Source organism: Rhinopithecus roxellana, chromosome 11, assembly GCF_007565055.1.
Source record: "Rhinopithecus roxellana isolate Shanxi Qingling chromosome 11, ASM756505v1, whole genome shotgun sequence".
Classification (NCBI taxonomy): domain Eukaryota; kingdom Metazoa; phylum Chordata; class Mammalia; order Primates; family Cercopithecidae; genus Rhinopithecus; species Rhinopithecus roxellana.
In genome coordinates, this window is record NC_044559.1 from 31875462 (window position 1) to 31903028 (window position 27567).

The following is a 27567-nucleotide window of genomic DNA, read 5'->3' on the forward strand; positions in this document are numbered from 1 at the left end:
CTTTGCTTCAGCCCAGTTTGCAGAACGCCCTGTGAGGGGAATGGGTGAACTGGGACTAGGCAGCTTCATCCTCGTTCCCATTCCCCAGCACTGCCCTTTTCCCGCCGCTACCATCTCGCCACGCTTCCCAACATACCCCCACCCCGGCTTCCCGCTCCGCTCCCGGTCCAGCTAGTTCCAGGAACCACACGCGCATGCGCCCTCCGCGCCCCGCCCCAACTTTCCACGTTTCACTCTTCTCCCTTTTCCGCCTCAGCTCCGGCTCCACCGCCACGATTGGCCAGCCGACCACCCGGCCTCCGCCAATAAGCGCCGCCCTCTCGCCCCCGTGTTACTGGGTAGAAGAAAACAAAAACAGAGCGAGAGGGGCGAGAGACTCTCCGAGACGGCGGCAGAGCCAGAAGAGCGGGGTCGGGGCCGGCTGACCAGGGACCTGGGCGAACAGCGGCGGGGGCCCGAGGGGTCAGTACCAGTAGGCGCGGCTCACACGCTCGGGAAGACTGCGCCTTCTCCCCCATCCCCCCTCGGAGGCAGCCGCACGATGGGAGGGGGCGGGGCGTGGGGGCCGCGGCCCTGTCAGGTCTGGGCCAGCGGTGCGGGGTCCCGGCTGCCTCCTGGTAGCCCCATAGGTCCAGCCGCGCCCGCCCCAACGCCCCGGACTGCGGGCAGCCGGCCCGGTTCCCTCTTTCTGGGCCCAGCCTGGAGCGTGGCGGCGCGGGCCCGCCCCCTCCCGGAACCCTCTTTCCACTGAGAGGGGCGCGCGGGGCGCTTGCCCTCGAAGGTCTCCCTCAACCCACCTCCCCCTCTGGCGGAGGTTGAATTCAGGGGCCGGGATTGGAAGGCGTGTTTCCGGCTGGACTGAAATCCTGTGAGGAAGATTGGCGCCCTCCCCGTCCCCTGCCCTCCCTGGGAATTCTCTGAAGATGCGGCCCCCTGCTCGGCGTGACCCCGGAGCCCCGTTCCCGGCCCCGCCCCATCCGGGGGCCGACCCGGGCTGGGGACTTCGGGGGTCCTGGCCTGAGCCCGCTGCGTGAGAACGGTCCCGGCCGCTGTGGGGAGGGGCCGCGCGCGAGCCTCACCGGGGGGGCCCTAGAAGGCGAACAAGTGCCCTCCTCCCGAGCCCTGCGCGAACTTCGCCGAGCCAGTCCTCAGGCAAAGGGTCTCTTTTTTTTAGTTCAGGTAAAATATAATCTCCCAGAGAAAACAAAGCTGGGAAGGGAGCCCCCTTTCTGTGAAACGCATGCCGTCTGCTGCATTTGTCAGTTTGATGCTGTAACGTACATGGAGTTTTGCAAGAGCTTCAAAACTGTCTGCAGACGTCAATTTCGCCCACCTATCCCTTGTGAGAACTCGCTGCATAGCCAGCGACTGTGTAGTGTCTACAAATGATGAAAACGATCAGAAATGCGACTCGATGTCTGAGAAAAAAGGGTTTCCCTTGTTTTTTAACTTGTATTTTTACTTTAATTTTTATGATTTTGATATTCTTAACGTGACTGTTTTGGGAAACCACCAAGTGCTTTTTAAGCAAGGAGTTACTGGTATTTATGCCCTTACTATTCCTTCATTATAGGCTTATTGAATACCTTAATATTTCAGTAAGTGTCTTTGAATTATAATTGATTGGCTTTTTCTGTAGTACTAATGTGAAAGGAAAAATAATTGTTAGGACTGCAAAAATAAATGCCACTTGAATATTATCTGTAGTGCTCACTTTTGCATTACTGTAGTAGAATGCTTTTAGCTGGTTTTAAGCTGCTAATTAGCTGTTTGTAGCCGGAGAATGAATACAAGTAATCCTAGTTAATAAATGGCCAAAGCTTAACTCCCCAAAATGCCAGAGCAATTTATGAGGTATATTTCAGGAAATATATATATTTCAAGAAATACATATATATATATATATGTATATATCGTGGGAGAGTGGAGGGTCTATCTCTTAGGGAATGTCTTGGCAATTGAATACTTCTGATTGCTTTTTTCATGTAACACTGAAGAAAAGGACAGTGTTTAATGTCAGCCTTCATTTTCTTCTAACTTGTATGTATAGTTTTCTCATCGAAAATTCATTTTTGTAGGTTAGTATGAAGGAAACAGGGGTTGGATTTTTTGCTTTATATTTTCTTGTTTGGGCCAAGTAAGGGTGGTTAAATAAATTGGAAAAAATCCTACTACTTTAAAGAGAGTAAAAACGTGGAACATGTCTTATGCTTATCTAAACTCTTAAAACGTGTTTGTTGCTATCAGATATGACTTGAATTCTTGATCAGGTTATCATTGCCTAACGACACAGGACTATTAAGATAACTTTGTTTTTATATTAATAAAAGAGATGGTAGTCATTTCCTGACAGTTTTCTTTGTTTGACGGAATGTCTTCTGTATAATAGTTTAAAATAATTATTTTTAGTGTTTGGAAAACAGCATTTAAAAGTTTGATTTAACAGCAGAAGTCTGTTTTAATAAGCTTCTGGTAACCCTTGAAAATAATCTTCCTGTGGGTTATTAAAATCTTGGATTGAACTTGTGCAAACAGTACTGGATTTGGAAGGTCTGAATTCTCGTCCTGGCTGTTCCACTAAGCAGCTGGCTGTCATTGGACATATCACCTATCCTCTCTGAATCTGTTTAGTTGTGTGTAAGGTGGAATACTTACCTGAAGATTGTTCTGTAAGGTACATTAAATAATACATGTACAATTCTTTTTGAATTGTAAAGGGCTTTATAAACATTAGTTATAATCATTTCACTTATTGGGCTCTGCAGAAAATATTCTCTCAAAGGCTATGCTTTCATCAAGAATGAAGAAGACTTTGTAATGGAACTCTAAAAAACTGAAACACATATGACATTATTCCTTTTCTATATGTAATTCATGCATGGAATTAAAACAGAATGTAGCCTTTTCAGCCATGAAGGATGCTGAATGTTTAGATTTGCAAACCATTTTTGTTCATGTATTTATGAATCTCTACATATTTTTAAGATTTTTTTCATATCTAAAGTTGGCGGGAGTTGTATTAAAAAGTGATTTTAAAGATTCACATTATTTTATTCTAAATAGAATTAGAGAATGATTTCACCGTTTTGTTAAGTTCCCAAGCAATATGATAGCATGTTAGTCTGAGGATTATGCCATAGTAAGAAGTTTATAGGCCGGGTGGTGGCTCACGCCTGTAATCCCAGCACTTTGGGAGGCTGAGGCGGACGGATCACGAGGTCAGGAGATCGAGACCATCCTGGCTAACACCGTGAAACCCCGTCTCTACTAAAAATACAAAAAATTAGTCGGGCGTGGTGGTGGGCGCCTGTAGTCCCAGCCACTCAGGAGGCTGAGGCAGGAGAATGGTGTGAACAAGGGAGGCGGAGCTTACAGTGAGCCAGAGATCACACCACTGCACTCCAGCCTGGGCAACAGAGCAAGACTCCATCTCAAAAAACAAAAAACAAAAACAACTTATAATTTTAACACAAGGTCCATTTGTTTTTGCTTCACAAAATAGTACCCTTTTCTGAAGAAAAGGGCTATAAACTTGTGTTAGCAAATAATAGTATATAATGTGGAATTTAAAAGTCAGTTTCACCTTGGAGTCCCAGGAGGCTCTGTATATAGCATTGTTATCCTTAAATGACATCTAACAGTAGGTTATATTATATGGAAAAAAATGTGCTTTCCTGTAATTATTAGGCATTTTCATTAATTTGTGCATTTTATATCTCTGAAGAGCACACTGCTAGCAGTCTGATTGTAAATGACTGGAAGGACTTACATCCAATCTATGTGACTTAAACATACACTTAAGTACTCTAAACCACTATTTAAAAAATACTAGAGAGATTCTGAAATCTTAATTTGGTTGCACTTTCTGGTAATGTATTTTTTGAAAACTATTTTGATGTTTCTTTCATATAACATTGGATCTGTATCACTAAGTTAATTGTCTAAAAGGTAACTGATCTCATCAAACCTTCCAGTATTAATAATTTTTAAGCCATTTTGAAACTGAGGCCTAAAATACTGAGATGCTTATCTCGTCGTATTTACTCCTTTCTGAAATGATCAGATTTTTAAAAAATGGATTTCTCATATAAGTAATATTATCAAAAAAGCTGATTTTAAAAGTTTCTCCCAATCTTAAAGTCTTATTCTAGTAATTATAGACCTAGGTAATGAGTGGCAGATATATCTGCCTTTCAGATATGCCGTAATGTGAAAAATAACACAGTCATGTGGTATTCTTTATTAACTAAAACTGTATTGTTTTTATTTTGGAGTAGTTTTCATAGTTCATTGGTAGGGAACTATCCAGTATTTATATTCCTATATATGTATATCAGATTAATTTTGAGGCTTAGTATTCCTAAAAGATTTAGATGTGTGTATTTTTTTAAACTTGACATAACCACATACCGCATACGTATCTTTTAATTCCAATTAAAGGGGTGCTTTGGCACATGCTGAAATCTGGGATTTTTTTTTGACTTAGATAAATTTATCAAGAAGATTGGAACCAAAAGTTAATTAGGGTAAGTTGTCTTTGAAAGTAAAGTGAACTCTTTTATTTAATGGAATTATGTTTTTTGTTGTTGTTTGTTTTTACAGTGTGCTTAAGTAAGTTTAATTCAGCTTAATTACATCAGTTTAAAAGATGTTGAAGCTTTCTTTTTTTGTTTTAAAAAAACAGATTCTGAAGGAAGACTTCCATTTGATAATTTGTTTAATCAGTGCAAGTGAAATTAAGGAAAAATGGATGTAGAAAGTGAGCAGATACTGAATGTAAACCCTGCAGGTAAGTAAGAATTTACTTTTTTTTTTTTTCTTTTTTCTTTTCTTCTTCATCTTGGGACAGGATCTTGCTCTGTCACCCAGGCTGGAGTGCAGTGGTGTGATCATGGCTCGCTGCAGTTTCGACTTTTCTGGGCTTAAGAGATCCTCCCCTATTTCAGCCTCCTCAGCAGTTGGGACAACAGGCGTGTGCCACCACACCAGGCTAATTTTTTATTTTTTGTAGAGAGAGAATTTCACTATGTTGCCCAGGCTGAATATCTTGAACCTTGACTATGTTGTGAGGAAGCTTCAGACCATTCCATATTTTATAAAAACATGATAGAAAAACTATCTTTAAATACTGTTTTATTCATGCTATTAGAAAACAGGCTATATTATTTTTAAAGTCAGGTTTGTGATTTTTATTTTCATGGGAATTCATTACATGTCCTATTTTTCTGCCTATCCTTTCACATTCCACACATTCCTATCCTGCATTATGTAGTACAGAATAGAGAAGAATAGTGAGCCTGCTTATTTTCACATGGGCTAGTTAGTGATTTCTGTAATATTAACTTACTGGTATCTTTGATATCTTTCCTAACGAATAATTTTTATATTCTGAATTACCTAGGGTATTTTCCCTAATTCTCCATGGTGCTTCAATAGCATGTTATTATCATAAAAATGAACAAAGTTTTGTGGAATAGATGACCAAATGTGAGTAACTCAAGACGATTTAAAATGTATTTATAGTTTTCAAAATCATCTCCCCAAAAAGTTAATTAGAATTGTGTAATATCTGAATGGTGAGAACAGTTCATATTGGTATACTTTAGATAATTCTTTGCCTTATAATTTTATTAATATTGAAAGCTCTGTATTTTCTGTCATTTTAAGTGCATTTCATTACTACATCTTTATTTCTTCAATGACAACTCACTGTTGTTTACAACATACATAGTTTTCTTTGATCTGAACAAACACGTTGAATTTGAAGCTTCTTTACCATTGTTTATTTACAGATCTTTTTAAAGTGTGGTAAAAAATTGAAAAAAATTTTATGTGATTAATGGTCATTTCTGTGCTGCTATATACAGTAGCTGTATGAGTATGCTTTAGGGTTATAAATGGGTAATACGTACCTACTTAATTGAGATGGGGATGGTAATACAGTTTAAGAATATATTTTACATATAGGTAATTGCTGCTTTTCTGCACTGTCCAGTATGGTAACCACTAGCTACATGTGGTTATTATTACTCTTGGGCTCAAGTGATCCTCCCTCTTCAGCCTCCTCAGTAGCTGGATTACAGACGTGTGCACCACTGCGCTTAGCCACATGTGTTTGTTGAGTACTTGAAATGTGGCTACTCTGAGTTGAGATGAGGGTCAACTATCTCAATAATTTTTTACATTGCTTGCATGTTGAGATGATATTATGGTTATATTAGATTAAATAAAATTTATTTAAATTAATTTCACCTGGTTTTACTTTTTAATGTGGTTACTGGAAAATTTTTAATTTCTTATATGACTTGCATTCTATTTCTATGAGAAATAGAAACACAGCTTTAAAATGTATACTTTTTGTTCCTAACTACAATAAGACCTAATTTTAACCCTGCTCTTGGTGCTTCTGTCTAGTACTGCCTTAAAATAAAAAACTTGTTCTTCAATATTTGGATAGGCCTAAGACAGACCCTCTTTGTAGTAAATTCTTTCTATAGCAAATAGTCCAAGTCACACTTTTACTCTTTTACTTGGAGGAAGTAGGTTATTTATTCTGACCTTCAGTTTCTTAGTGTATAAAATTGGGGTATAAATACCCTCTGTATAGATTTATAATTAGGATTTAGTGAGATACTGTATATGTGTGTTAAGTCTGTGAAGCACATACTAGGTATGTAATACATGAAAATGTGGTAATATTCTAATTATGCCACTCATTGGACACCAGTAATTGAAAATGTGATTTTCGGGTGCTGTGGTCATATACAATTAGAGTAGTTACTATTGAGATGTCAGAATCCAGAAAGAGGGAATTAGTACACAATAGAAAACAATTTTGAAGTCATCACAATCTGTACTCAGGTTATCATTTTAATTTTGGTTTTCTTAAAGTCAGCTCAATAGGGGCTATGGAACTCCAACATTTAGGTTAGTATGAATAACAAAATATAAAACAATTAATATAAACATGGGTTAAAAATTATAAGGTCAAATATATAAATTATACTGAGAGAGAATGTTTACTGCTGCAGAGACATAAACATACTTGAAAGGATGTTAAAATGGTTGAAGAAAAGAAAACTCAATTATGGGAAATAGATAAATTTAAATTGAATACTCCAAGGGACAGTTTAAGACATTTTATCATAGTTCTGAGTCCTGTGTCTTCTGGACTAGTTTTGCGGTTCACCTTAATAGTGCAATGATGAAAGCACTATGTTACAGGTAGATATTTAATGTTTTTCTGAACCATCCACTCTTACACGAAAATGTCATCTAATTTATCTGATCCTGGCCTTTCTGTCCCCTTCCACTTAATCATTTTTGTTTATCTCTCTTTACATTCACTCCCTTGTCCATCTCTGTCACTTTAGCTGTCAATACTTTGCTGTATTCCAGTTTTGTATTTTCTGTAGTTATAGTCATATGGGATTAAAAATGTGGGTTTGAAACCTAGCCATAATCCTTTCTAGATATGTAACTTCTCGTGAAACACATTCCTTCTGTAAAATGAGGATAAACAGTTTCTTTCTATAGCTTTTGAGGCTTATAGGCCACATATGTCAAGTGCCTAGCATAGAACCTGGTATCTAATAGGTACCATGTAGTGTGGAACCTGGTATCTAATAGTTGACAATAGTAATGGTAACGATGAAAGAAACAGTACTACGGCTGCTTCCACTAAGACTGTAATTACTGCTGATGGTTATGATGATGTTCCAAACACAACCATCCTAACACCGGCTTCTCACCAGTTGGAAAACTTTTAAGGCATTGTTCCACTTCTCTTTAATCCTAGATACATTCTGCTTAAAAGCCCTTTATTATTTTCTTTAAAAGTGTAACATTATTATTTTCCCACAGTTACTACCCTTGCTCTTTACCAGTTAGTTTGTGACTGAATTACTGAAACATTTTCTTAGTGGTTTCCCACTTTATACCTCTTTTTGTAATATATTCAGTATTCTTCTGCCAAATGAATCCCTCTCATCTCCTTCTTATGATATCTAACTTAAGCTCTGACAATTTGAGTGTGGGAGTAGTTAGCAGTGATTCTGGTGAGGTAAGCAAGGACAAGATCATAAAGGACCTTAAGTTTCAAGGTAAAGAGGTTACATTTTGGCCGGCTGCGGTGGCTCACACCTGTAATCCCAGCACTTTGGGAGACCGAGGCGGGCGGATCACGAGGTCAGGAGATCAAGACCATCCTGGCTAACAGGGTGAAACAACACAAAAAAATTAGCCCGGTGTGGTGGCGGGCGCCTGTAGTCCCGGCTACTTGGGAGGGTGAGGCAGGAGAATAGCATGAACCTGGGAGGTGGAGCTTGCAGTGAGCTGAGATTGCACCACTGCACTCCAGCCTGGGTGACAGAGCGAGACTCTGTCTCAAAAAAAAAAAAAAAAGAGTTTACATTTTTGTGACATAATGGAATTACTTTTAAAGGATCTTCAGTGAGGGCATGCATGAGAAAATCAGTCTTCAGTATAGTTTGAAGACTGGAGGCAGGGAGACTACTTATGAGACTAGTGAAATAATTTGGCTCTAATGGATGATTTTGTTTAAAACAAAACATTCCCACCTTCCTAAGTATGTCAAGAATTGTAAAGATTTAAACACATGTATGCTTTTTATAGGTTGATGAAAATTTTTGGTTTCAATATATCTTAAAACATTAAGGTCCGTGCACATAGACCTGACATGTTATAATTATCTTTAGGCAAAAAGAAAATGATTTGAGTGATTCAGCTCTGATTTGAGTTAACAATAATGAACAAAACTCTGGCCCAGTGGTAGCTTATTCGGTAGCCTTTCTGACTTAAAAGAGCTTTCAGGGCAAAGCCAAGTGCCTCCACTTCATCTCCATGGAATTTGAGTATGAAGGACACTCTGCTAGGTGATGGGGATACAGAGGACATACAGTCTACTTGTGGTTTCTTCTTTGAAGCGTATGACCTAGTTGGAAGAAAAAGACTGTTATATAAAAAGAAAGTGATTTCCATGATGTGTTGAATGAATAGTATGTGAGCAATTAGTGTTACTGTAGCTCGAGTTGTAAGGGAAGTTTTCATGGAGGGAGTAAGACTTGGGCTATATATATCCTAAAGGATTTTGATAACTGAAAATAACAATGAGGGTGACATTCTAAGTAGGGGAACCACTGGAAACTCCAGTATGTTGATCTCTTTCAGAAGAATCAATTTTATATAGGCTGGAAGATTTTCAGGATGGTAAGTAATATGAGAAGAGTTTAGGGAGATGAATTAGGACTTTGAGATGATGGCTTTTCTTGAAAGCACACTTTATCTTGAGGCAGTAAAGCATCAGCAGTTCAGCTCAACAATCACATGGATTATTTGCTAAATTCCTTTCATTCTTTTTTGGATTACTAATAGTTCTTAAGTATTTATATCTAGTTACGGGATGTTTGGAAAGTCATTTAAACATTCTCAGCCTTAGTTACCTTATCTGTCCTCAATGTTATACTAACTAACTGCCAAACTTGTGCATAAATGATAGAGTGTCTAGTGCAGTGCCTGATAAATAATAGTAGGCATTCTATAAATATTAGTTTGTGTCTCTTCTCAAGATGCTTTGTCTTTTCTTAATATCTCCAATTGCTTAACTCTTAGCTCATAAAAGTCTAAGGGTTTTATATTGGTGTTGCTGTTAGCATAGATTTTATGATCTAAACATGTGAAATAACATGCTTCTTTTGGTGAACTTTGTTAAAATTCAGTGCCTTGGTTTACTTTCCTTGATAATGTGAAAAATAATCTTATTTAGTTGTTGTTTATTAGATTGAAGTAGATGAAATTCCCAACATGTGACTAATTTACCTGCAAAAATGGTCATGTCATGTGATTCAACCTAATATAACTTACCACTATGTCTGTAAAGCAGTAGATACTTAAAATACTTAGAATTTTCTTTCTTCATTTTTCTCTTTAAGATCCTGATAATTTAAGTGACTGTCTCTTTTCCGGTGATGAAGAAAACGCTGGGACTGAGGAAATAAAGAATGAAATAAATGGAAATTGGATTTCAGCATCCTCCATTAATGAAGCTAGAATTAATGCCAAGGCAAAAAGGCGACTAAGGAAAAACTCATCCCGGGACTCTGGCAGAGGAGATTCGGTCAGCGACAATGGGAGTGACGCCCTTAGAAGTGGAGTAACTGTGCCAACCAGTCCAAAGGGAAGGTTGCTGGATAGGCGATCCAGATCTGGGAAAGGAAGGGGACTACCAAAGAAAGGTTGGTATATATCATGTCCAACAAATGGAAGATAAACAAGTGGAAAAAAATTGTCTGGTTCTTGTACTACAATTTCCTTGTTCTAGGAATGAGAGAAATTCAAACAGTGATAATATAAGGCTTTACAGCTTGTATATATTTTTACTTAGTAGTAATGTGAGGACCATCTCACTTTTTCTTTAGGTTGATCTTTTTTCTTGTTTGAATAGATTTGATTTTCTTTAGCAAAATGTTAACAGTTTATTTCCAGCAAAATACACACTGCTGTTTTTCACTGTTACGAGTTTTGCATATGTTCTCTAAGTTTGAAAGGAGTCAGAAATCCATCATACTTACTTAATTAATATAATTATGTCCATTACTACTACTAGTAAATATAAATTTGATTGATAACGTCTAGATCTGAATTTTAATGTTTTCCGAGATCTTTTTGTGAGTTCTCGTTAGCTCTTTATTTTGGGTTCTGTAGTGCATTGGTCTGTTTCACTGCTGTATCTCTAGTACCTGAAATAGTGACTAGCACGTTGTAGACAAATATTTGTTGATTAAGAGTTTTCTGATGATTTCATCACCTTCTGAATGGTGGGAACTTAATTTATAGCGTAGGTTTCTTGTAAAATGTTTTTGTGATCTGTCAAAAATTATTTTTGTTGAATGGCTCTGCAATCATGGTTTATATCAAAATGAAACCTGGTTATCAGATTCTGTTTTGGTCTGATGGCAAGGATATACTTGGTACAAAATAAAACCCTCCAAAAACAGAAATGGTGACATTATAAAGGTTCTTTAAAAAATAATGTAGTGCGTTGGTCCTTAAAACAGTTCAGTAAGTTGATGTAGAAAAGCAACTTCGAAAATTGGAATTGTTAAGCTTCTATTGGTTGTTTTGTATTTAGAAAATATAATTTTCAGGGCTGTTAATGCTTAAAAGCAATTAGTATTGTTTTCTATATTTGTAACATATTGCTTAATAGTGTGGTTTAATGTGTACTTTTATATTTAAAGAGTACTGTATTTGACTTTAAAATATTTGATGGTGGTTACTGTCCTATTTTGTTAAATAATTTTTCCCTTGTTGAGTTTTCTATGCTACGCTTTACTGGCCCAGCGTGTTTCTTTTTGTCTTGGTCCCAAAGAAATGTCAAATAAAATTTAGAGCTTAGCTGCAATATCATCCCCTTTGAGGTCCTCAGTATAGCTATTTTTTATCTTTATTTGTTTTTGCTTTTATTTTAAAGTATCTGCTTTTTTAGTTTTTAACTTCATAAGCTATTTCAACTTAATGTTTTCAGAAATATTGAAAGAGTGGTCTGAACAAAAAGGAAACCAATAGGGAAAGAAAACTGGAAAAAAAACTAACATAGACATTAAATACAATTTTTTTTAGCTGTTATTTAATGTCGGAACATTTAGGATTATTTTAGATTTCAACAAATTGATGAATTTTGTGTTCTTTCTTTCTCAATTCTAAACTTTTTCAGGTGGTGCAGGAGGCAAAGGTGTCTGGGGTACACCTGGACAGGTGTATGATGTGGAGGAGGTAGATGTGAAAGATCCTAACTATGATGATGACCAGGTATCAGTGCTTTGCTTTTTCGTGATATTTAAAATGTTTATGGACTTTTTTGACTTCATGTTTGTAGTTTACTCATACATGTGTCAAATCATATGTATGTATGTTTTGGATTAGGAAACCAAGTAAACTGACAGTAATATATGCATAACTTTCACTTGGTTTCTGTAGTGAGTCAAAAATAGCTCTTTACAGATTCACTTCGGATTACTAAGTTGACCATTTTTCAGTAAATTCTGTTAATATAGTTTGTTTCCAAGGTAATGATAATTGAGAATATCTTCTTTTGAATGTTATGAGTTACAGATACTAGGCTGCTTTTAAATATTACTGTTTAGAATGGTAACTATATAATAAATTTTGGTTTGGGGACGTGTGTCTTTTAGGGATAATGCTGAAAATGTAAATTTTTAATAAGATTCTGTAGTGAATTTTTAATATTTTTTAATGGAAATTTTAAAGTAGAATAGTATAATCTGCTTGTACTCTTCTCTTAGCTTTACAAACTTAAATAATTACAAACTCATAGGCAGTCTTGTTTCATTCCATTTACTCTCTGTCTTCTGTTGGCCCCTTTGCCCCACCCTGTTTTGGATTATTTCGAAGCAAATCCCAAACATTTTCATTATGTTTTTTGAAAATCGTGTCTTTGCATAAGGTAAGACATGGTGATGGAAATTTTAGATAGGAAAATGTTAAGAGAATGTGTTAGATTGTTTTTATTGTGTGTTGTATGTATGTATGTAACTGTTTTAAGTAATAGTTGGACATGGAAATATTTCTAAGATAATATGAAAAATATGCAACTAGTAGGATTCAAGTACTGTAGAATCTTTGCTAAAAATGTCTTAATCTTTCAAGTATATGTTTTTAGGCTGAAGCCAGTCACAGGTTGCAAATATAGCAGTCCCCTCTTATCTGTGGTTTCACTTTCCGTAGTTTCAGTTACCCATGGTCCAATGTGGTTTGAAAATACTGAGTGGAAACTTTCAGGAGTAGTTCATAAGTTTTAAATTGCATGCCATTCTGACTAGTGTGATGAGATCTCCTGCTGTCCAGCTTCATCCACCTCATCCTGCCCAGGATGTGAGCCATTCCGTTGTCCAGTGTGTATCTGCAATGTATACACTACTCGTGCATTCGTCACATGGTAGCTGTCTAGGTTATCAGATTGAAAAAACAGTATTTATTGGGTCTGGTACTATCTGTGGTTTCAGGCATCCTCTGACAGGGCTTGGAACATACCCCCTATAGAGAAGGGGGGCACTACATTTCGGAGCATTTTTTGCATGGGGAGAGAGGAATGGTTTGATGATGGATGTTAATCTTTTTGAAATTTCAATTGAACAGTGCTTTTTTCCTTAGAGATTTTTCTCTGTCACTACAACCTTGATCTTTGTGTTATACTTTTTTTTTTTATAATAATGCTAATCATGAAGGCTTTAGTTTCTGCTTCATTTTTTCTAAAAGTGAAGTTTTAATTAAAATACCATATATGATAGGAAGCCATCATGAAGCTTTTTGGTTACTGAAAGATTGGTTTTGAGAGAGTCATAAAAGTTTTGAGAGAAAAATTAGAAGACAATGAGGGTTGGGAGCAAATTATGTATTTGCTGTGGTTAATGGCTCTAATCTGTATATTGGCTTACTGTATTCTGATTTTGTAAAAGAGCAGTGACATGCAAATTCTACTATTTTTATTATTATTTTCTAGCTTTGTTGTCCAAGCTGGAGTGCAGTGATGAATTATAGCTCACTGCAGCCTTGAACTCTTGGGCTTAAGAGATCCTTCTGCCTCAGCTTCCCGAGTAGCTAGGACTACAGGTGCAGGCTACCATGCCTGGCTAATTTTTTAAATTTTTTTGTAGAGACAGGGTTTTGCTATGTTGCCCAGGCCAGTATTGAACTCCTGGCCTCAAGTGAACCTCCTGCTTTTGCCTCCCAAAGTGTTGGGATTGTAGGTATGAGTCTCCTTGCCTGGCCTAGATTCTGTTTTTATGTGATGAATGTATGTAGCATGTCTTTGTCTTGTGCTAAGTGGGGATTATTAACTACTTAGAATATTAAATTATACAACAATTTCTTTTGTTTATTTGCATTTTGTTTTTTATAACTCTTACTCCCTTTTCCCCTCACAGGAGAACTGTGTTTATGAAACTGTAGTTTTGCCTTTGGATGAAAGGGCATTTGAGAAGACTTTAACACCAATCATACAGGAATATTTTGAGCATGGAGATACTAATGAAGTTGCGGTAGGTTTAAAGTTGCAAGTGTAATGTATTTAATATAGGAGAGAAGAAGTCTTTTATAAGCAAAATACATCTAGAATGATCTTGGGTCACTGAATAAATTTAATCATTTTCTTTTGCATAAGTGAATTTCTAAGAAATGGAATAAAATCTGATTACATTAAAATAGTTATAGACTTGGGATGTGATGAGAGCTATGTGCCATTTTCTTCTCTGAAAAATGACAATATTTTAATAATTTTAATAATGATAATTTGTAATGTATATGAATTTATAAAATCTGTTTTTTTAATTTATAAAATATAATTTTAGCAGTTTGAGGGCACTTATAGACCCCCCTGAAACCTCTTCAGGGACCTCAGTTAAGAATGCCTGACATAGTTTCATTTTTTTGACATTTATTTCAAGTATGTTCAGAAGTAGGATAAAATTTCTTTGTACTTTGTCCAAAAAAAAACCCCACAAATAATAAAGATTTGAAAAAGAATTAGAAACCATGAGAATAATTATTAATTGTTCATAAAGTAAATCTAGGATAAAATAAAACTATTGGTCAGTTAGGATTATTGAATTAAAGTAATATAATTGTAACTCTTTAGAAGACTTTGATCATTTAGGTTCTTAAAATTTAGACTAGACTTTCATGATTTGTCTGGTACTGTGAGGTTTGTTATCTTTGGATTTGTAGGATTTGAATATAAGACAAATGTTTGTTCTGTACATACCATCTGGAGGAATTTGTAATAGGTGATTCTTGCCCTTTTGAAGCCCAGTCAAGTGAAAGAAATGATGTGTAAACAGATTATTAAAGTATGTGAAATATTCTGTTATAGAGGAAAAGTTTCCATGAGTCCTATGAGGGCAGGGACTGTTGAAATCTTGTTATCTACCTAGCATAAGACTGTTTGTATACTACATATCTATTAACTGAGTAGGTTTGGAAAGCATAAAATAGAGAGTAATAGTAGAGATGATTCTCTGCTGTTCTGAAGGATGGTGAGGAGTTTGCCAGTTAAGATAGTTTTCCAGGAAAGAGGAGTATCGTGTTTGAGGGTAATGGATTAGTTGTTAAAGTGCAGTCAATGAAGATGAACTGCAGTGAGTGAGAAGAGATTATTAACAAGGACACCAGTTAGGTGGCTGTGAAAATAGTTCTGGCACTCTCTTAGTAGTATATCATGATTTAAAGATTCTAAGAAAACTTTGATTAAAGAGGAGGGCACTATAACTGAATTAGAACTTATCTTCTAGAGTCAGACTGCCTTTATTCCGCTTTCAATTTGGCTACTTCAGCTGTGTGCCCTCTCTGCTTTGAGTATGATAGGTATGATAATACTCAAAGGGCTATTTGAGTATTAAATAAGGTAATATAAATAAAGAGGCTATTATAATGCCTGATACATTAGTCAATAAGTATTAGCTGCAGCTATTATATTTCTAATAGGAAATTTTAAATTTACCCCAGAATTTTAAACCAATAATCCCATTTAAAAACAGTTGTTTAAGATCTAATTTTAAACTTGATACAGAAGTGTAAAGTGAATTTTTATTTTAAGAGAAGGCTTTGAAGAAAAGTAGAATAGCTTATGATAATGTAAAATGAATTTCTTCACAAATTCTCATAAAACAGTATTTATAGAAATAATAGATTGTAAGGCAGGTTGGTTACTCCTAATACCAATCTTAGCAATATTATGTAGTTTAATGAACTACCCATGAGCTGCATAATGATGTTTCCATGACAGACTGCATATATACCTGTGGTCTCAAGTAATACTCTTTACTATATCTTTTCTGTGTTTAGATAGGTAACCATTGTGTTACAGTTGTCTACGGTATTCAGTATAGTAACATACTGTACAGGTTTGTAGCCCAGGAGCAATAGGTTATACCATATAGCCTACATGTAGGCTATGCCATTTAGGTTTGTGTAAGTACACTCTATAATGATTGCACACTGATGAAATCACCTAAATGGTGAATTTCTCAGAATGTATCCATGTTGTTAAGTGACCCATGACAGTATTTTAAATGTATTTCACATTTTTGAATTTAGCGATGTTAAGGCAGTTAAAGCTTGACAAAGTGGATCAATGTCTAATTTATGCGCAGGGAAAAAGGGTGTATTTATCCTATCTCCTAAAACATGACTGTGTCTTTTGATTATTTCCAAAGAGTGAGATGTAAAGATATATAGATAAAAGCTCGATTTTTCAAAAATAAAATTTTATTGAACTGTAGGTAGTGATACACATTAAAAATGTTTTTAAATTATTTTTTTGAACAGGAAATGTTAAGAGATTTAAATCTTGGTGAAATGAAAAGTGGAGTACCTGTGTTGGCAGTGTCCTTAGCATTGGAGGGGAAGGCTAGTCATAGAGAGATGACATCTAAGCTTCTTTCTGACCTTTGTGGGACAGTAATGAGCACAAGTGATGTGGAAAAATCATTTGATAAATTGTTGAAAGATCTACCTGAATTAGCATTGGATACTCCTAGAGCACCACAGGTTTGTATGATTCTTCTTTTTGTTCATTCCCTCCCACGACTATACTCCTAACTGTGGAAATAATGTATACTCCTAGGAAATTTTAGTAGATGGAAGGGGATGGCCCACATTTCCCACCACACCGAACTACCCCTCTAACATTTCGGTGTATTTTTCCTAGTTCTTTTGTTTTTTAAACATGGTCTTCAACATGCTATAAATTTAATGTTATGTTGTACTTTTCCCCCATGATCTGTGTAGTTTTTAGTTCTTTTTTTTTTTTTTGCCATATATATAGTCTTTATTATATGTAGTTGTTTTATTAGCTAAGATTTTTTAAAAATGTAGGTTACGATTGCTTCACTAATGTTTATTATAAAAAGTCAGGAATAAGACTCTTCCTTTTTGTAGCTTTGAAAACATGTGAAATTGTTATTGTCAAAAGTTTTTAATCAAGGTAAAATCACTTTACCTAAAACATTAATTTAGAAATAGAATATAGGCATGTCAGTTCCTAAATGCTGTTTCTGTTATACTTAATGACAGACAGTAGTCTCTATGAGATATTGAATGGTGATTCTAGTGCAGACATTTTTTCCTTTTATACCAATACATGTACTGTAACAAAATGATTATATAAGTTTATATTTATTGTAGAATTTTTGAAAAATAAAAGCCAGAAAGAAGAAAGGCCAGCAAAAACTGCTACTGGTGTTAAGTTTTCCATTCTCCTTTCTGTGGGTATATATCAGTGTATGACTTCTATAAATCCTTAATTTTTTTAAATTAAAAAAATGGAATCATACCATGTATGCTATTTTGTAAACTTGATTTTTCTCATACCATGAAATATGGTAAATATCTTTCCCTGTGGCCACATAATATACCATTTTACATATATACCATTTAACCATACCTTTATTTTTGAACACTAATTTCCAGTGTTTATAATAAGTAATGCTGTGAACATACTTCCAGCTATTTCTATACAACTTTTCTTTCTCCACAAGATAAATTCCTTTGATTAGTTTTTGAGAGAACCTAGTCTTTTTTTTTTTTTTTTTTAAGAAGACTTCACTTGACCTTAAATCATTCATTTAACCCCAGCACTTTGGGAGGCTGAAGCAGGCGAATCACAAGGTCAGGAGTTCGAGACCAGCCTGGCCAAGATGGTGACACCCCGTCTCTACTAGAAATATAAAAATTAGCCAGGCATGGTGGCGTGCGCCTGTAGTCCCAGCCACTTGGGAGGCTGAGGCCGAAGAATCACTTGAACCCGGGAGGTGGAGGTTGCAGTGAGCTGAGATCGTGCCACTGCACTCCAGCCTGGGCGACAGAGCGAGAGTCTGTCTCAAAAAAAAAAAAAAAAAAAAAAAAAATCATGTACTATGTATTCAGGCAGTGTGCAAGGTGTTAGGAATTCATTAGTGAGCACAACAGATGTGGCCCCCGCTCTGGCACTTAACTTGAAGGTTAAGATGTGGGAGTGTATGCCAGGCATAACAGGTACTACATAGGTTTTTTTTAAAAAAACTTCCAGCATCTTTCAGGTACTGACTGTGTACTTCAGCCAATCTTCATCATTTATGTATTTAGAAATTGTGTCCTACAAAAGTTAAGATTTTTTTATATAGCCCCCTTTTTTTTTTCTCCTTATTACAGTTGGTGGGCCAGTTTATTGCTAGAGCTGTTGGAGATGGAATTTTATGTAATACCTATATTGATAGTTACAAAGGAACTGTAGATTGTGTGCAGGCTAGGTAAGTAAATCACTTTTCCTACTTAGAATTTCAAAATAGGGGAAAATTCTACAGGATCATATTGAAATGACACTTGGCATTAATCAAACACTCTGTACATCTGTTTGTCACTTCTCTATATTCTCCACTGTTAAAATGGAGAGAACGTTGACATGACATACCAGGAAGAGGACAGTACTATAATGCAAAAGTTCTGGAGTTCAGCTAAATCATTAATTACCTTCATGTCAAGCCACTCTTCTTTGGGCCTCAGTTTCTTTATTTATGAAACAAAGCCATTGGACAGATCTTTAAGTTCTCTTTTCAGGTTTTAGCATTCTGTAGTAGTTTAATATTCTAATAAGATGGATAACATTAACAAGAGAGGCCTCATGTGTGGTTTTATTTTGTATTTATCTACTGTAGAAACTTTAGTCAGAAAATGTCTTTTTCACTCTTGTGATTTAGTACAATTAATATGATATTTGGAATAACTAAATGTGCTATTTGGGAGTTATGCTATATGTTTTTTCTTGACTTCTTGGAGACTTGGACTCAGCCATGTCTTAGTTTTCCTTAGGTCTGTATATTAACTTAATTTTCTAGGGCTACTTCACATCATAGTGGAATGGTCTTCCTGGGTAGGAAGGCATGGATCTAGGTGAAAGTTAATTATATATGAAGTGTTTCTTCTCAGAGTAGATCAGTTATTTTGTAATGTGTTTTGATTTTTCTTGAAGGAGAAATGAAATAAAGCATGAGAATATTAACATGAGGATCAACTTTTTTTGCTCCTTTTTGTTTTGAAAAAGTGTTTTGAATTTTATTTTGCTTTTATGTTTTGTGAAAGATTTAGGGCATATAGGATTTTGTAAGCTTTATCCATAATTTGGTAAACTTTAGGTATGTCCAGCTATCAAACTTAAATTTTTTTTCTTTCTCTGTAGAGCTGCTCTGGATAAGGCTACCGTGCTTCTGAGCATGTCTAAAGGTGGGAAGCGTAAAGATAGTGTGTGGGGCTCTGGAGGTGGGCAGCAATCTGTCAATCACCTTGTTAAAGAGGTAATGATTGGGTATTGTTTTCAACTTAATTTATATGTATTCCTCTGAGTGAAATAAATTGTGGCTACTAGCTGTTATTTTCATGGACAAAAATTAAGTTCGGTCTTACAGCGGTAATTGGAAAATGAAATAATTCTTTTATATTTGACTTTATGAGCTTTTATTATAAATTATATGATAAAAAATGAGTCTGTTAAAAGGGCTTTCATGAATAATTATAAGCAAGCCATCTATGAACTTCAAAGGAATGCCTGAAATCTTTTTCTTATATTATTATTTAATAATTTTCAAATGCTGTTGAAATGAGGTTTTCTTTTAGCTATTCAATAAATACGCTTATATATGAGCAATTTAAAACTAGATAGTCTTAAGTAATGAGTTAGGAATTATGAGCACTAGAGTAAATGAGAGTGTTAGATTTTTGTGAGGACGTTCACTACCTATATGCATGTTTTAAAAGAAAATTGATAGTAATCCCAGCACTTTGAGAGGCTGAGGTGGGTGGATTGCTTGAGGCCAGGAGTTCAAGACCAGCCTGGTCAACATGGTGAAACCCCATTTCTACTAAAAATACATAATAATTAGTCAGGCATGGTGGTGCGCACCTGTAATCCCAGCTACTCAGGAGGCCGAGGCACCAGTATTGCTTGAACCCAGGAGGCGGAGGTTGCAGTGAACCAAGATCACGCCACTGTACTCCAGCATGGGTGACATGCTGTGTCTCAGAAAAAAAAAAAAAAAAAAAAGCGATTTATTGCATTAAAATGCCAGATTTATTCCCTGTGGATTTTTTTTTTTTCTGGCTGTGTTGTGGTATTCTGTAACAAGAAACCAAAAAACAAACAAAAAAAAACTCCTTATCTGCAGATTTCTTTAAGAAAAGGCATGCAACTAGAAGATTTGTAGTTCATGTGCTTCTGATTTTTGAGTATAATCTTTTCATGTAACTGTAATTTTGATTTTTAGTAAATCTTTTAATGAGGGGTGTGTGTGTTTGTGTATGTGTATCTAGCTTAAGTGTTAAGGAGTTCAAAATGTAGTTAGAGCCCTTGACCATTTTTGCTTTTATATATGTTAAAATAGATGAGTCAGTGTTTGTAATGTTGTGATTGCAGTATCTGTTTTTAAAAATTAAACAATTATTAGAAAAATTGAGGTATAAAAATAGTCAAGATGCCAGGGCAATTAGGCAGGAAAGATAAAAGGCATCCAGATTGGAAAGGAGGAGATAAAACTAGTTGTATTCCCAGGTAACATGATCTGTATTCAGAAAATTTGAATGAATCCACATTTTTTTAACACCCCAAGACTGAAACCAAACTATTAACTAAAAAATGAGTTCAGAAAGGTTGCAAGATACAAGATTAGTACACAAAATTCAATTCTATATACAGTAGGAATGAATGATCTGAAATGAAATTACTGCATTTATGATAGCATCAAAAATAAAATACTTAGGAATAAATTTAACAAGACAAATGCAAGTCTTGTACACTGAAAACTGTAAAACATGTTGAAAGAAATTAAAGAAGACCTAAATAAATAGAATGATATCCCATGGTTATGGATTAGGATACTTAATATTGTTAAGATGGTAATACTCTCCAAAATTAATAATTTTGGAAACTGGACAAGATGTTTTATGGTGTATGAATTCTCTCTCAATAAAGAAAATTGACAAGATAAAAAAGGAAATAATACCAGTATATGAGTTTAAGGTTGACATTATTTGGATATTCGCTTACATGGAAGGGTTGGATCAAAGAAGACTTTTAGAAGTGTATAAATGTATTTGTAATTTATCATTCTCAGAAGTGCATGGAATTTGATGGGGTATATTTTTAATACTTTTAAAGTTATGTAACAAATGTTAAAAGTAAGTAATACAATTTGAATAACAAGTACAGTCATGTGCCACACAATGATGTTTTGGTCAGTAATGAACTGCATGGGATGGTGGTGGTCCCACAAGGTTCTAATGGAGCTGAAAAATTCCTATCATTGAGTGATATGGAGACAGTTGTAATGTTGTAGCACAGTTACTTTGTTTTTTCGTAAATTTAGTGTAGCCTAAGTATACAGTGTTTATAAAGTGCATAGCAGTGTATGGGTAATGTCTTAGGCCTTTACATTCACTAACCACTCACTCATTGAATCACCCAGAGTAACTTCCATCCTGAAAGCTCTATTCATATTGAGTGCTTTATACAGGTGTATCATTTTAAAAATCATTTATACTGTATTTTTACTGTACCTTTTCTATGTTTAGATACACAAATACCATTGTGTTCCAATTGCCTATATCATTCAATATACTGACCTGCTGTACAGATTTGTAGCCTAGGAGCAATAGGCTATATCATATAGCACTGGTGTGTAGTAGGCTATACCATCTAGGTTTTTGTGAGTATACTGTATGATGTTTGCACCATGACAGTCATGTAACACACTTTTCAGAATGTATCCCTATTAAACGATGCATGATTATGTATTAGTCTGTAATTATAAAGTAAATATATTCAAATGCTATGCTTTAAATATTTACTTACATGTAAATATTACATCCTAAAGCATGACAGCAATTAAATTTTACTTTACCTTTTATGAAAATACATTATAAAAGTTGGAAGGATACTTAAATACGATTTTTTTAAATTCAGTCAGCCAGCATTCAGTATTCAGACAACTAGATATGTGCCCACCACATACAAAGAGGATTTTAACAAAGAACATATAGGCAAAAATATTCCTAGCTGAAGCTCTTGTGCTGAAAAAGTTCTCCCACTTTTTTGAGATGTTCAAGTTTGAGCAGGAAAATCAAGACTTTGTTTCTTTACAGCTGGAAACTGAATTATTGAACATTTTAGATAATGAGTTTCAAATTCTCAGTTGTAGAGAAAAGAGAAACTATGTGGAAATCTTTGCCCTGTCTAGTAATGCCCCATTATCATCTCTCATTTTTTGGCTCTCAATGCAGGATTAAGAGCATCTTGATAGAAGTGAAATATTTATGCCACTTTATGTTGAAACTTTGTTAGTGCCCTCTAGTGGTATTTAAAATCCCTTATTTTTAGTGGCACACTAAAGCATTATGGTCACAACCCAGTACGCGTCCATTATAAACCTACTCGTAGATCTCAGTGATTCAGACACACTGAAGCATTGCATTTGAGTCATAATTATGAACCATTTAAAAATTAGGGATTTATTTTTTAATTATGAAAAATTCTGTGAGTACCATGTCCAGTCTATATGTTACTAGCTGTTACTCATTATTTCATTATATTGGAATGAGGGCAAATAATCCTGTAGGCAAGCACGATATTTTAAAAGTTAGGAATTCTAACACATCTCAACTTTTAAATCTAATAGATTGATATGCTGCTGAAAGAATATTTACTCTCTGGAGACATATCTGAAGCTGAACATTGCCTTAAGGAACTGGAAGTACCTCATTTTCACCATGAGCTTGTATATGAAGTAAGATTACCTTGCCATGTCAAAGAGAATTATTAAGTGTTCCTTTTTGTACCATAGTGACTTACATGCTTTTTAAATAATGTACATCCTTTTTTTAATATCAAAGGAGGAAGTGGTTTTTAAATTTTTACTATTACAAAAGGCATCTGATACATTTAGGAGTGGTTTCACATATGAATTAACCAAAAATTCACTCATTGATTCAATTTTTAGGCTGTTATAATGGTTTTAGAGTCAACTGGAGAAAGTACCTTTAAGATGATTTTGGATTTATTAAAGTCCCTTTGGAAGTCTTCTACCATTACTGTAGACCAAATGAAAAGAGTAAGTATAACATTATTTTTGAACAACTTCTGGGTTATGCCTTAAATATATGATTGAATACAGATTATGAATTGTCAGTGACTTTTCTTTAGGTATGTTTAGTGTTATTATGCCTATATGTTTTATTTTTTCTTAATGGTAATGTTTGAGGTTTGAACCTTTTGCAACCATTTCTTGGAAAGTAACACTGCAGTGGGTTTTTTTTTTTTTTTTTTTTTTTTTTTTTTTTTTTTTTTTTACCTACTTTAACAAATGTGATTATGTATTCTACCTCAAGGGTTCGGTTTCTAAGATGTGACAATTTCTATTTTATATCTAGCAAGAAACATGAACCTTTAACTTTTAACAAATTATAAAGTACTTTTTTCCTATTTAAAATTTTATGATTCTTGTTTTAAATGTTTGTGAGGTTTGTGTTTGGCTTGTATTTTTTAAAAAACGTACTAAGTGTATATAGAGAAGTAGATGGGAAAGGAGTTTGCCCAATGTGTGGTGTCTGCCTACAGGTCTTTTAAGAGAACAGTATTTAAAAATTTTTTTTTAGCTATGTAACCAATTTTACTTATTTTTTTAATTTATATTTTAAATTTTAGATATCAGAGGGGTACATGTACAGGTTTGTTAGATGGGTATATTGAATGATGCTGAGGTTTGGGCTTCTAATTAATGATCTTGTCCCTCAGGTAGTAAATATAGTACCTGATAGGTAGTTTTTCAACTCTTGTCCTCTTTCCCACCTCCCCACTTTTGAAATCCCAGTGTTGATTGTTCCCATCTTCATGTCTGTGTGTACCCAATGTTTAGCTCCCACTTACAAGTGAGAACATGCATTATTTGGTTTTATGTTTGTGATAATTTTCTTAGGATAATGGCCTCCAGCTGCATCCACGTTGCTGCACAGGACATGATTTTGTTCTTTTTTATGGCTATGTAGCATTCCATGGACGTATATGTACCACATTTTCTTTGTCCAATCCACCATTGATGGGCACTTGGGTTGATTCCATGTCTTTGCTATTGTGAATAGTACCCGATAAGTATACAAATGCAGGTGTCATTTTGGTAGAATGATTTATTTTCCTTTGGATATACACCTAGTAATGGGATTGTTGGGTTGAATGGTAATTCTATTTTGAGTTCTTTGAGAAATCTCCGAACCACTTTCTACAGGGGCTGAACTAATTTGCATTCCCACCAACAGCGTATAAACCTTCCCTTTTCTCCTTAACCTTGCCAGTGTCTGTTATTTCCTGACTCTTAATAAAAGAGAACAGTTGTAAAACACTGTAACAGATCTACTTTCTGTGCTTCTCACTATTCAAATCAGACTTTAGTTTAACCACTTGAACATTTGGCCTTAAATATAGATTGATGACATAGTGATGGATGGTGTTTTATGACATATATTTTATATTGGCTAACAATTCTGTGTGTAATTTCATTGTTGTAGGGTTATGAGAGAATTTACAACGAAATTCCAGACATTAATCTGGATGTCCCACACTCGTACTCTGTGCTGGAGCGGTTTGTAGAAGAATGTTTTCAGGCTGGAATAATTTCCAAGCAACTCAGAGATCTTTGTCCTTCAAGGTACTTTATTTAAATACTACTTTCTCAATATAAAATAGTGGATAAGGTCTTTGGGAAGGTTAAGTGCTAAGTTAGTTTATCATTCCCTGAAGTCACTGAAGAACATGACTCTTGTGAGTTCATGGGGAAAGAAGGGTGAAGCTTGTTCTAGCCCCCTTGTAAATCTGTACAGGACTGCCTCATGAAGTCCCAGTTCATTTGAAAGAAACTAATCTTGTGGAGCAGTTCCTTTGTTGTAAGTAGTTTCAGTGTTATTTTAGAGTAGGTATTATCAGTGATAAGATGAGAAAATTGAGGCTTAGGGAGGTATACTTTTTCTAAGGTCACATGGCTAGTACATGGTAGAAGCCAAGTATGAATCCAGGACTTTTCTGGCTTCAAAGATCTAGGCTCTTACCTGTGCTGGACATGGCTTCCTTGACTTTACAGGTTGGAGAATTGGGTCTAATTGGATGTTCTCATTGGAAAGTGTGTGTGTTGGGGGGTGTGTGGAGGATGTTCTCACTGGAAAGTGTATGTGGGTGATTTTCCTTGGAGCTATTTTTTTGCTACTAGGATGTAACTCTTAAGGAGTTGCTAAGTTTTTTGTTGTTGCTAAAGCTAATAATGAAGCTTATAATGTAATAATATAAATGTTTAGTAATAGCCAAACTTACTGCTTGTGTGGGTCAGTTTTATATAATCTTAAGTTCTTATAATTTTTTATCTGGAAAATTTCTTAAACTTTGATATTTTTATTTAAGTGCATTGTAAGAATTAAAACTCAGAAAAATATTTCCTAGTAGGGGCCTTTGCTTTAGAATTTTAGAAGCCATTAAAAGAGAGGGAAAAGAAAGTGATGAAAGATAGTTTAATAGCTTTACTAGAAATATTTGGAAATACAGACATTAGTTTGGTGATGGCAGGATTTATGTATGGATGTGCCAAGTGGTATACATTAGTAAAAACTCTGAACTTTGGCAGGCCTTATTATTATTGACTCCTTCTTCATTCCCTACCTTGGTCTCGTAATATGTAGTCTGAAGCCTTTATGTTCAAGATGATGTAGCTGTTTTCCACTTAGACTTGATATGAAAAGGGACCAGTACCCTGGCATTGACTTTTGAAAGTTTTTCAGCCTCTGTTTGAAAGTCTGATTGTTTCTGTGTGGCTTTATTCTCAAAGGTCATGTGAGGCAATAAACTTTCTGCGTATACATACCATATAGCTTTGACTTGGGTCCTTTATCTTTTAGCCTATTTGGGTGAGGTGCACATTCGTGTGTGGTTTTGCATGCTTGTGCCTGTTGGCCTGGGGTCAGAGAGTAAGGGCTAATGTTGCCCAAGTTCTATTTCCCACTTACTGCTTTAGGCCACTGGCCAGCTGTTCCTTCTGGGCTATTGCCACTACACGTAGCTAGAGTGTGGTTACATTATAGAGCAGGGCTTCTTGAGTTTGACAAAGCACGAATCCCAACATGGGGCATAGGCTATGATTCTGATTTCTTTTTTCCACATTCAAGTTATGGCTTTTCTACACTTGATAAAACTTTTTTTTTTAAATTGTCAAATGGATATTTTGATAGGTTCCACAGCTCCAGTTTGCATATTTCTGAATTATGTTAGTGTTTCCTATTTGACTCACTGTTAAGCTTACAAATAATAAATAGAAATAAATTTAAATTTCTAAATAAAATGCTTTAGTTTGAGTCAACTTTTTTTTTAATGTGACTGTTTGGATAGTGAACTTACTAAAATAAAAACTCAGATTTGATATTGATGTTTTATGGTAAGATATATAGTAGGGAGTCTTTTCCAAAGGAATTAGAGGCATGCTTTTTTTTTTTTTTTTTTTAATGGAAAACCCTTTAAAAGCTAACACGTAACAAAAAAATACCAAGTTCTAAATTTTTTTTGTTGACTATAGTCAGAATCTGTATCTGTTTTCATGTCTTTGTTTTTTTTCTTCATTACAGGGGCAGAAAGCGTTTTGTAAGCGAAGGAGATGGAGGTCGTCTTAAACCAGAGAGCTACTGAATATAAGAACTCTTGCAGTCTTAGATGTTTTAAAAATATATATCTGAATTGTAAGAGTTGTTAGCACAAGTTTTTTTTTTTTTTTTTAAGCACTTGTTTTGGGTACAAGGCATTTCTGACATTTTATAAACCTACATTTAAGGGGAATTTTTAAAGGAAATGTTTTTTCTTTTTTTTTGTTTTTCGAGGGGGCAAAGGAGGGACAGAAAAGTAACCTCTTCTTAAGTGGAATATTCTAATAAGCTACCTTTTGTAAGTGCCATGTTTATGACCTAATCATTCCAAGTTTTGCATTGATGTCTGACTGCCACTCCTTTCTTTCAAGGACAGTGTTTTTTGTAGTAAAATCACTGGTTTATACAAAGCTTTATTTAGGGGGTAAAGTTAAGCTGCTAAAACCCCATGTTGGCTGCTGCTGTTGAGATACTGTGCTTTGGGAGTAAAAAAAGAAAGTTGTTTCTTTGTCTTAAAGAATTTTTAAAAAATTAGTCATGAGACTTATTCATCTTTCCAGGGAACATACTGATTGGTCTTAAAAGACTAGACAGTTAAGTAAATGGTGGCTGGAACATCTATTTTTCTACAAAACTGGAAAAATGAACCTGGTTCTGGAAGAATGTACACCAAAATAAAACATGTGAAGCAGTGTTGATTCTTTATTGGTAGTACATTATTTTAGGTCTCTTAAACTTTAATTTCATACAGTAAAGTTTAAATCTCATAAGGAAGCATATTTGAACCTAGTGAATTTAATCTTAGTGTTCCTTGAAAACTATTTTTCCCTACAAAATTTT

At 35.2% G+C, this 27567-nt stretch overlaps 1 protein-coding gene across 3 annotated transcripts; it reads left to right on the top strand.

Annotated features, from left to right (window-relative positions):
* Window positions 1-259: 259 nt before the first annotated feature.
* On the top strand, window positions 260-27430 carry PDCD4 (programmed cell death 4). 3 transcript variants are annotated; one of them, XM_010370326.2, is made up of 13 exons: window positions 324-462; window positions 4487-4526; window positions 4685-4789; window positions 9951-10253; window positions 11735-11829; window positions 13965-14078; window positions 16363-16584; window positions 18226-18323; window positions 19250-19364; window positions 22737-22844; window positions 23058-23168; window positions 24619-24758; window positions 26713-27430. In XM_010370326.2, the coding sequence occupies exons 3-13, from the start codon at window positions 4747-4749 to the stop codon at window positions 26771-26773; spliced, it is 1410 nt and encodes a 469-aa protein (XP_010368628.1). In that variant the 5' UTR covers window positions 324-462; window positions 4487-4526; window positions 4685-4746; the 3' UTR covers window positions 26774-27430. The 3 variants fall into 3 exon arrangements, with proteins under 3 accessions (XP_010368627.1, XP_010368628.1, XP_010368629.1); XM_010370325.2 differs by lacking the exon at window positions 4487-4526 and having other exon boundaries at window positions 260-462; XM_010370327.2 differs by lacking the exons at window positions 324-462; window positions 4487-4526 and adding an exon at window positions 772-1179.
* The last annotated feature ends 137 nt before the right edge of the window (window positions 27431-27567 follow it).

Bases quoted from the DNA above. Each gene is read 5' to 3' on its own strand.
- PDCD4 (XM_010370325.2), top strand. From the start codon at position 4,747: ATGGATGTAGAAAGTGAGCAGATACTGAATGTAAACCCTGCAG. The intron at 10,254-11,734 runs GTTGGTATATAT...AAACTTTTTCAG, and splicing joins AAGGGGACTACCAAAGAAAG to GTGGTGCAGGAGGCAAAGGT. The intron at 19,365-22,736 runs GTAATGATTGGG...TAAATCTAATAG, and splicing joins TCAATCACCTTGTTAAAGAG to ATTGATATGCTGCTGAAAGA.